The sequence below is a fragment of the Prinia subflava genome, chromosome 25, assembly GCF_021018805.1.
Source record: "Prinia subflava isolate CZ2003 ecotype Zambia chromosome 25, Cam_Psub_1.2, whole genome shotgun sequence".
Lineage (NCBI taxonomy): Eukaryota > Metazoa > Chordata > Aves > Passeriformes > Cisticolidae > Prinia > Prinia subflava.
Window position 1 is genome coordinate 893405 of NC_086271.1, and position 9796 is coordinate 903200.

Consider the following 9796-nt stretch of genomic DNA (forward strand, 5'->3'; position numbering starts at 1 on the left):
GACTTGGTAACAGAAAAGGTTTTTCACTGTTAGGATGGTCAGGCATTGGAACAGGTTGCCCAGGGAGGCGGTGGAGTCACCACCCTGTCGGTGCTCAAGAGGTGTCTGGATGTGGCACTAGATGGTGGTTTAGTGGTGAAGGGATTAAAGTGATTGTGCTGAGTGGATGGTTGGACTCGGTGATCTTGAAGGTCTCTTCCAATCCTGACAATTCGGTTGGAAATGATGCAACTTTGTAAAATTTTAGTGTAACTTCAATCAGGGGTTTGTTTGCCTTTGCCCAGGCAGAGGGGAAGTGAAGTTTCTCTTTAGAAGATTCTGTTCAAAGATGTTGGGTGAGGTCTGATGAGTTTAACAGCCACAAATTGGGAGTTACCAGAAAACACACAGGAGGTAAATGAACACTAATGAACATTACCCCAAACAGAGTCTGGGAAAAGACTGATAAGAGAACAAAAGAATGAGGGCCTAATCAGCATCAAAGGCAAAGGGATCAATAACCAACAGGAGATTGGATACTAAGAATTGTGTAATTTAGGACCAATGCACATGAATGTCTTTGGAGTTTTTTATGTATAAATGAGCGAAAAGTCTAGTAAAGAACCATGCATGATGGAATGATTTTCACTGCGCAGTCCGGACATGTGCGCATGTAATAATTTCCACTGCACATCCTGGCCAGAATAAAGTAACACCGTGATTTTGTAACACTGAAAAGATGTCGTCAGAGAGTTCCTGTTTTTCCTGCAGCTTCAGTAACAATGCTGTGGTTCTATAAGAGGGCAGGCACTCGGGCAGTCTCCTGGCAAAGGCTGGAGGCTCTGCTCAGGCTGCAGCAAGGAGGGGAAACATAATCCAAAGGTGAGGGAAGCCCTCCCAGAATATGTCCCGGGCGCAGACACGAGGGGGATCCTGCTCATTCTCCGGAAATGCTGTCAGCGCCTTTTCTTTTTTAAAATGAAACAGTTCGTTTCCACGCCTCGTCCTTCATTTCGCCTCGGCCGGTTTTGGCTCCGAGGGCTCGGCGCGGCTCTCTGAGGGCAGCCCCGGGCATGGCGGCCCAGCCGCTCCGCCTGCGCCGCGCCGCGCCCGGGGGCGTTGGCGAGGAGGCCGCGGGGGCCGCCCGGGGGCAGCCGGGCCCGCTCACAGCGCCCCGGGAGCGCCGGCCCGAGGGCGGCGGCCCGCGACGGGTTAAACGGGCCGGGCCGAGGGCTGAGCAGGCCGAACCGCGCCCCATGGCCCGGCGGCGGTTCCCGTGGACGCGTCGAAGCGTGCTGGAAGTGGCGGCCGTGCTGGCTGCGCTGGCGGTCATAGCGGGGCTCGTCGTGTAAGTACCCGCGGGGCCCCGGCCGGGGCGGGCCCGGCGGCCTGCGCCGCCTCTGCTCCTCACCAGCGAAAAGGAGAAGCAGGCCCTGGCTTGGGGAGGGTGTTCGGGGGAGGGTGCAGTTGGTATTTCACGGCTGAAGTAGCCGCGGGGCGGGAGCGCTGCCTGTGTGAGCACTGCTGTTGTAGCTGAGGAGCGGGGCCAGGTGTGAGTGCCTGGCCCTGCCAGAGCTGAGCAGGTCAGCCAAGCCTTACCCCTCACCCTTGTACCTCTGAGGGTCCTCGCCTTACCCCAGGGTACAGAAGCCGCTGGGTGCTGATCAGAGCTTGCTCGTGTGCTCAGAATGTGGAGAACATGGTGGTGGTCACATACCCTGCACACGGGTCAGCAGTCCTGCCCTCGGTTTTTGGTCTTTGAGCCGTGTATGATATGCATTGTTATCCTGGGCTGCTGCTGATTTATTAAAATACGAATATCGATCTAATATCAATATTCAACTGTGACGGACAAAAGACTCTCTAACAGTTAAAGTTAGAAAGTGTATGTTTATTGCGAGGCCGGGCAGCGCGTGGGATAGCTCCCTAATGCGCACTGCAAAGATCACAGGTCATTACAAAGTCTTTTATTTACAAAAATGTTGAATACACAAAATACAAATGCATATTCATACCCCTGTCACTTCCTCTTCTCCGCTTTGTATGCTAATTGACAAAAAGGCGATTAAGCACGCGGAGTTTGTTCCCTGAAATCGGTCGGTGGTCCTTTTGTGAGGAGTGGTCACCAAAAGGAGGAAGTAAAGCGAGTCTTCCTCATTCTAAACTTTCAACTTTTTCAATGCAGATGTGATTGATGGATGGTAGAACTCCCTGTTTCCTGTTTTCCAGGACTATTTCAGTGGGTTTCTGGAAACGGGAGGTCTTGTGTTGTATTGATTAGTTTCTGTGTTTGACAAGCAATGAGTTATTAAATCTGGGGTAGCTTATCTTAGATCCAGTTTCTTTTAACCATCCTCTAACTTTTAACTGATTTCATCAAAGCTTATCTCTTCAGCTAAATCAGCAACATCTATTGTTAACTGTAACCTTAGCTTTTCTCAAAGCTTCAAAATTAGTGTCTCACTGCCAGCGTCCCAGCAGAACAGCTCCAGGTGCCCCTGGCCCAGGAGCTGCCACACTCTTCCCATGGTGGGTGCACAGGGTCCATGTGCAGTGAACAAACACATCCTCTGAGCGAGAATTGTGTGCCAGGCAGGGTATCCAGCCTGCTGGAGCTTAGTAAGACACGCCCCTACTGAACTGGGAGAGATTTAATTCTCACTTTCCTTCTCTTTTTTTCTTTTTCATAGTGTCATCTACATTGAAGTAGTCGTGGGACGAAACATGTGTCCTAAGGACGTGGAAAACTATGTGGCATCCCTAGTGCTGAGCGCAGTTGGTGACACGCTGGGATATTACAACGGGAGATGGGAGTTCCAGCAGAGTGGCCCAGCCATCCACAAGGAGCTGGCAGAGATGGGGGGACTGGACAACATCAGCATCCAAGGCTGGAGAGTCAGCGATGATACCGTGATGCACTTGGCCACGGCAGAAGCCCTGGTAGCTGCTGGGAAAAACCCAAGCTTGCCACATCTCTACTCCCTGCTTGCCAGGAACTACAAGGAGTGCATGAATGACATGGAGGGCAGAGCTCCAGGTAAGCCCTTCATTGTTGCTCATGTTGCTGTTGCTCGTGTTTATCCTGGAGCTGGGGCTGGCCCCAGCTCTGATTCTGGCTGTTTAGAGTGTTAACTGTATTTCACCTAAAGGTAAAAGTGTTCCACACTCAGTACCTGTTTCAGGATGAGCTACAGAGAACAGAATAGGGCAAGCTGAAGGGATTTGGGCTTCTCTGAACTAGATGAAAAAGATACTGTTTTGCTCACATTTACAAAACATTCTTAGAGGTGTGTTTGAGGCCTAGCCTCAGCTCAGGAAGGGTGATGGCTTTTGCACTTGGGATTCTTACATTCAGTGGATAAAAAATGCACATTCAACCACTGTAATACACACCCTGAGATGCTGTGTTAAAGCAACGTATTTAAACCAAGAATTAATACAGAACTCCTCATCAGAAGCAAAGCAAATTACATGTAAAATATATTTAAAGGCACAAAGATCCTTGCTTGGAGTAATTACACTTATCAAACCCAAAGTCTGCTTGTAGCTAGCTCTGCATGCGTGCTTTCTGCAACAGAACAGTCAGGCCACTATCTTCTTTTCTGACCCCTGTACTTCCATCATCTCTCTTTTCTGTGCATAGACACAGGTGCTGAGTTTGTGTCACAAGCAGCAGGCCTGGCAGTATTCAGGAAGGGCACCTTGACAGTAGCCAAGACATGTACAACACATCCCTGTGGTTCCTAGGTCACCCAGCCCTCTTGACCCAGCTCGTCCCCGAAGGTTCTGTCTCTGTGCTCATGGCCCAGGCTCTTCTGGATGCTTGGATTACACTTAAATCGGATCTGCATAGGCTGGGCCTCTAATTTCGGTGCAGGAAGCATGGAGTATCCAGGAAACACTCAAATTCAGCAGTCCTGTGCAAGGTTTATACATTGAAATTGTATGTATGCTTAGATGTGCTTATTTGGAGTGGCCAGAGTATGTCAAGAGTGTTCTGTCTTGACATTAAACATGGAAAAGGCCAGTTCTTGCCACTGAGCATAGTGTATTGGAGCTGTGCATTTCCAAAAGAAACCAGGCTGGAAACCTGAACAGGAATTTATTCTGCTTGCCTTTCCACAGTGGGCTCCTATCCTTGTTTAAAGAGCTAAAGTATCAGTGTTCTTTTAACACCCATGCTCCCAGTTGTTGAAGTGGCCTGATTATTAAAATATTTAGGAAGGGGTAATAATGCTTCTCAGGACAGCTGAAGTTGGCAGATCAAACTTGCAAGAGATTCAGTGTGGTTTTGGTGGAGCAGCACAGGTTAGTGCCCCCAGCCAAGATGGACTAACCACAGCTGGCAGTGAGGCAGGGCCTGGAAGGATTTCACTCTCTAACCTTGGTGACTAAAACCTAGGATGAAGAAGAGAGGAACCTAAAATTTAAATGTTAGTAAATAATATCTAAGGATAATAGGACACCTACGGCATTCCTTCTGTGGCTAAAATGAGCTGCAATATACCCAAAAGAAATTCCTATTTGGAAGTGAAGAATTTGAAAGCAAACTTGCTATGGACATTAGGAGGAGTGACAAGGAAGGGTCAGATTATCTAGGTAAAAATGAAATTCACTTTGTTTAGTGGGTCCAAAGACAATTTAACATCTTACAGTCAGAATTGTTCCTGCTGCAGCTACAGGAAAGGCATTCAGGTCTGAGAGTTTAAATCCTGACCCTTAGCAGTTTAATTCCCACTGAAGGGAATGCCTAATCCACACCCTGGAAAGCTGTCTGCAGGCTGGAGTCTCCGTGCCATATTGATACATCCTAATGATAAAAGCTGCATGCCAATAACTTCTTTTGGCCGTTCAGAATAAATGGATTTTAACTGAGAATGTAAGGGTGCTATTCTGGCCTAAGTACTCACCAGGGAATTGCAGCCCTGAAGGCTGAGAACGGAAAGCTGCTGTTGGAACTTTTGCCCAACACAGAAGAGATTTCCTTAGAACAGTGGGGGAAAGTCACATTGATGGCTCACACGAGGGAGTCCAGACCTGAAAACCCAAAGCTGCAGTAACAGAGGGATTCCCACAACGTTCTGAGTCACAGGACAGCCACAGCAGGGTCCCTCAGGGACACAGCCCCAGGAGAGAACTCTGGGCTTAGTAGTTCAATGAACAAGGTAATCCCTTCACTGTTGCTATTTGTGAGGTGCCACAGCCCCAAATTCATTGTCCCCTGCTTTACAGATTACAAAGTCAATGAATTTAGCAAGCATGGACATACTTTTTTCATGGTACAACTACAGCACTTCTCCAGAATACCTTGTCTTTTGGTCCTAGGCCTCTCCCTTTGGAATTATTTACCACTGTGTGGTTTGTTTAACTCACTTTTTTTGTATGTTACTGATCAACCCCAAACAACTGTTACTGTTTGTACTCTTGAAATCCTATCCCAAAACTTGCACCCAGCTGTTCTTGAAACTTTGTCAGGTAGCCCTGAGTCACACACTACTTTTTTCCTTAGTTTGCTTTTAATTTCCTGTTGTTAATACAAAGGATTCCTAACCAGGATGTGAAGGATTTCCAAAACAATTTCCTAATTCAAAAACTCCCTAAGGCAGTTTTTTTAAAACCTGTTTTTAAGAAAAGACCTGAAGTGATTCCAGCTTAGTCTTCCTATATCGGCTTTCCAATGTTTTAATATTTTAACAGTTAAAGTGTGAGGGATAATACTTGTAATACTTCATAAATAGTAAGAGTCTTAGCTGTTGTACACTGCTTTTACACAATTTTTTCCACTTGCAAGTTATCAGCAGTTATCTCCTAAAATAATATGCACAGGCTTAGAGCTGCAAGCAAATTTTATTGCAAAATAGCCAGTCTTTCTTTCCATTTAAAGCCTTGTCATCTTCCTTTTTATTTTAGCTGCAATTAGTGCAACTATCTTCACTTCTTATCAAGGACTGAGGTGTGTGGTCTCAACCTGCCCAGACATGTCCTGAAGAAATGCTTTTTCTCAAAGTTTCAGCAAGAGTCAGCTTTGCTTTTGTTACACAGGTCTTGATTTTAAGCTACATTAGTCCCTGTGCTCTCTCCCCACCCCCTTGCTTTCCTGGAAGAAGTTCTCTTTTACCAGAATATACAAGTAGAATAGTTGGCACAGCTCTTTAAAAACGTGGCTTTGTTTGACATGTTCATTTTAATGTCCTGTTACAGGTCATTGGTGCAATGCTTGGTACGGTGAGATTTTTAGAAAAATGCCCCAACCTTCTGTTAGTCATCATGAAGTTGGAAATGATGCTGATTTCCCTCTTAACAATTTTGATACACAGCAGCCAGCACTCAGTTAGTAAACTACGTGAAATTTAGAGGCTTGAACACGTCCTCACATTGAGACAACCTAAAAGCAAACTCACAGGCACTTCGCTTAGAGGTTGGTGGTGACCGGTCCCAGTAGAACTAAAGACACTTGGCCCAGCATGTGACATTATTCCTGGCAGTGGCCAGCTGTTAGTTATTTTTAGCATATGCCCAGAAGCCAGTCTTAAAGGTGTGCATGGATTTTCAGAGATATTTCAGTCACAAGAGTTCTGTAAGTGCAGGTAACACAGGCTGCCATAAACCAACCCCTCTGCCAAACATGCACATGGAAGTGCAGAAGCCAAGAGCCCTGCAGGGGAGTTAGTGCAGAACCTGGCTGTGATTAGTAAGGTCACACACATCATGGTGGCTGAGCTGCACCAAAATGGGGTGAAATTGCTTGAGCAGGCTTCTTCCTTGCTACTCTGTTCTATTTAGTTTGACTTCCAAAGTAATAGGGCACCTGCAAGTTCATCAGCTACCTGTCCCAGTGAGGGAACAAAGTGTAGGAGCAACAGTTTGGGGGGGTGTGGCTACAGCCAGCTGCTGCTGCTGTTACCCTGTGTGTCTGAGAGAGGACTGAGCACCCTGGGGTTAGTCTGAGTCCACCTTTGCCATTGTCCAACACATTAAAACTTAAATGAAGCTGCTTGAAACCTGCCTTGATTTACCTTCCTGCTGGAAAAGAAGTATTTCAGATTGGGCCAGAAAAGAACACTAGGAGAAAAAAAAACAAGGTAGAAGAGAATCAAAGATATTTCAATGTTCCAAACCTGTTTCTTCTTTACACACAAGCATTCGGGCTTAGCTCTCAAAACATTTGGCTGGGGAAGCTGGCTGGGCTCTGAAATTGGGGTGTGTTTTCTTTGTCCTATGAATGTGTTGGACTAACAAGTGTCATTCTGAAGAAACAGCACTGGAAGAAGCAGAGTAATTTCTTTAAAAAGTAAATAGCAGAAATATGAAAGAGGTGGAGGTGGGCTTGCCTCATTTCTTAGTCTCTGCAGTTACCCTTTAGAGGCAGTGTTTGGGGATGAGCTAGTGATCTGGACAAACCTTTGGTCTCACCTAGGACAGCTTCTTGCCAGCCTATGGAAGAGGAGTACAGTAAAGCCAGTTATGCAGACTCTGTTGAGGTGAGGTGCCACACTCCAGGCTTTCTGACAAACTTACACTGCACAAAGGGAGAGCTGGACAACATTTTCTGTCCGTGTATTTTCTACTAGTGAGGCAATGGGAAAGATTCCTGAGGAGCTTGCAGGGTGGTCTCTGCCATTTAGAAGTCCTATGAAAAAGCAATTACCTACCTAGATTTGCCTTGTGTCAGCGATCCTACAAACCTTTCTGTTTACAGAGAGAGAGATATCTAGGTATATGTGCATGTATCTATTAGTATATATGTTTTATAGATAACACAAAATGTAAATATAAACCATGTCAGTGAATGAGCAGTTAAGTGCTTCCTACCCCCTAGACCTTTTAATTATTTTCACAAAAAAAAATTACCACGTCTGCTGGGGAGGACGCAGGATGCTCCAGCAGTTTAAGGCAGGATATGTACGTGAGCAGACAGTGTATGTTTTTAAAAGGAAGCTCCAATCCCTTATGCAGAGCGATGCTTTCCTCCCCACTGCCCTGCCTGTCTTCCCCTTGTTCCCAAGCTGTCTCCTGCTGATGTTTGTGTTTCTTCTTTCTCGTGGGCTCCGTCCCCAGGTGCCACGTCTCTGGAGGGCACCACGGCGCTGGAGCCGGGCCGGCCGGGCGGCTGGCGCATCCCGTTCAGCCCGCGGGCGGGCGGCTGCGGGGCCGCCATGCGCGCCATGTGCATCGGGCTGCGCTTCTACCAGCCCGCGCAGCTGGACACGCTGGTGAGGGTCAGCATCGAGAGCGGCCGCATGACCCACCACCACCCCACCGGCTACCTGGGCGCCCTGGCCTCCGCCCTCTTCGCGGCCTACGCGGTGAACAGCGTGCCCCCCGCGGCCTGGGGGAAGGGGCTGATGGAGGTGCTGCCGCGGGCCAAAGCCTACGTGCGGGAGTCCGACTTCTTCGTGAAGGAGAACATGGAGCAATGGTGAGCTGCACTCCCTGCCCTTCTTAAAGTCCTCGTACGACAGGGCGAGCTCTGCTCATACCCAAGTTTAAGGAATCTTGTTATGATTACTGATCATAACTCACAGGGCAGCCCACACCTGCCATGGGATCAAATCAATTCACAATTCCTTAACCTGGGGGGGAAAAAAGGCAGGTTGTGTTTGGGTCACGTAGTTGTGACCGTTCTTTTGGATCCAGTGTGAAGTAGGTAGACTTGTCATCTCGTGCCAACTGTGATCTTATGAAAGATGGCAAGCAGGGCTGGGAAACAGCATCAGGCTTAGGGCTGAGCTCAGTTTGAAAGTTATAACCAAATCTGCATATTCACTGCACCTCTGTGTGCAGGGGCACATACAGAGGTGGAACTGCTCTGAATTTGGGAGGATGACTCAGTTCTCACTCTGAGCCTTTGAATCCTGCAGGTGCTGGGCTGCCTTCTCCCACATGGCTGGAGGAAGGGGAAATCTAACTCACTGAAACGTGTCCTCTTACTGTAAATCACGTCCCTAATTTTGATGAATGGGGGCCGCCTGCCATTTTCCTGAGCCCTTCCTCTGGGCTATTGACGTGGCGTATTTTGCGCGGTGCTCAGCGGTGTGCTGCTGCCCTGGGACAGCTCACAGCCGCTCCATCCCGCCCTGTTGGCAGGTCGTACTTCGAGGAGCAGTGGAGAAAATACCTGGCGGAGAGAGGCATCTCGGACGGCGTCTCGTCGCCCAAGTTCCCGGCCAAGTACGGCGTGGAGGAGAGGGACTCGTTCTACACCTCCCTCAGCTACAGCGGCTGGGGCGGCAGCAGCGGGCACGACGCGCCCATGATCGCCTACGACGCCCTGCTGGGCGCGGGGGACTCCTGGACAGAGCTGGCTCACCGCGCCTTCTTCCACGGCGGCGACAGCGACTCCACGGCCGCCATCGCTGCCAGCTGGTGGGGCGTCATCTATGGCTTCCGGGGCGTTCCCCCCTCCCTCTACGCCCACCTGGAGTACAAGGACCGCCTGGAGAAGGTAGCCAAGGGTCTGTACAGCATCCTCTAGGCAGGACAAGGCAGGGCACCCTGCAGGCGCGCTTACCCAGTGGCTGTCGCGTGCTCTCTCGCTCGGTTCGCAAACCCGCCGGGATTAAATCTCGTGAATGTCAGCCAGAGCCAGACCTGCCTTTTCTCTGTGTGTTGGCTGCAGTGGGGAGGCCGTGTCGGCGCTAGTTTGGGGCTGGTGGTTTGATGGGAACACACAGTGGTCCCCCGGGACATCCCTCCTGTGCTGCAGGGTGGCTGCACGTCCTCTGGTCCTCAAAAGGAGCAGGAGCACCCACTGCAGCCCTGCTGGTCACGCTGCAGCAGCAGGACAAGCAGCAAACCCCACTCAGGCTGCCCCAAA

The 9796-nt window shown here is 49.1% G+C and overlaps 1 protein-coding gene across 2 annotated transcripts; it reads left to right on the forward strand.

Annotated features, from left to right (window-relative positions):
* Positions 1 to 725: 725 nt before the first annotated feature.
* ADPRH (ADP-ribosylarginine hydrolase) lies at positions 726 to 9569 on the forward strand. 2 transcript variants are annotated; one of them, XM_063419407.1, is made up of 4 exons: positions 726 to 861; positions 2670 to 3016; positions 8038 to 8398; positions 9067 to 9569. In XM_063419407.1, exons 2-4 carry the CDS (start codon positions 2704 to 2706, stop codon positions 9452 to 9454), a joined length of 1062 nt encoding a protein of 353 aa, XP_063275477.1. In that variant the 5' UTR covers positions 726 to 861; positions 2670 to 2703; the 3' UTR covers positions 9455 to 9569. The 2 variants fall into 2 exon arrangements, with proteins under 2 accessions (XP_063275477.1, XP_063275476.1); XM_063419406.1 differs by lacking the exon at positions 726 to 861 and adding an exon at positions 907 to 1327.
* The last annotated feature ends 227 nt before the right edge of the window (positions 9570 to 9796 follow it).

Excerpts from the sequence above, each read along its gene's own strand:
- ADPRH (XM_063419406.1), top strand. The coding sequence starts at position 1,053 with ATGGCGGCCCAGCCGCTCCGCCTGCGCCGCGCCGCGCCCGGGGGCGTT. Across the intron at positions 1,328-2,669 it reads GTCATAGCGGGGCTCGTCGT|TGTCATCTACATTGAAGTAG; the intron begins GTAAGTACCCGC and ends TCTTTTTCATAG. Across the intron at positions 8,399-9,066 it reads AAGGAGAACATGGAGCAATG|GTCGTACTTCGAGGAGCAGT; the intron begins GTGAGCTGCACT and ends CCCTGTTGGCAG.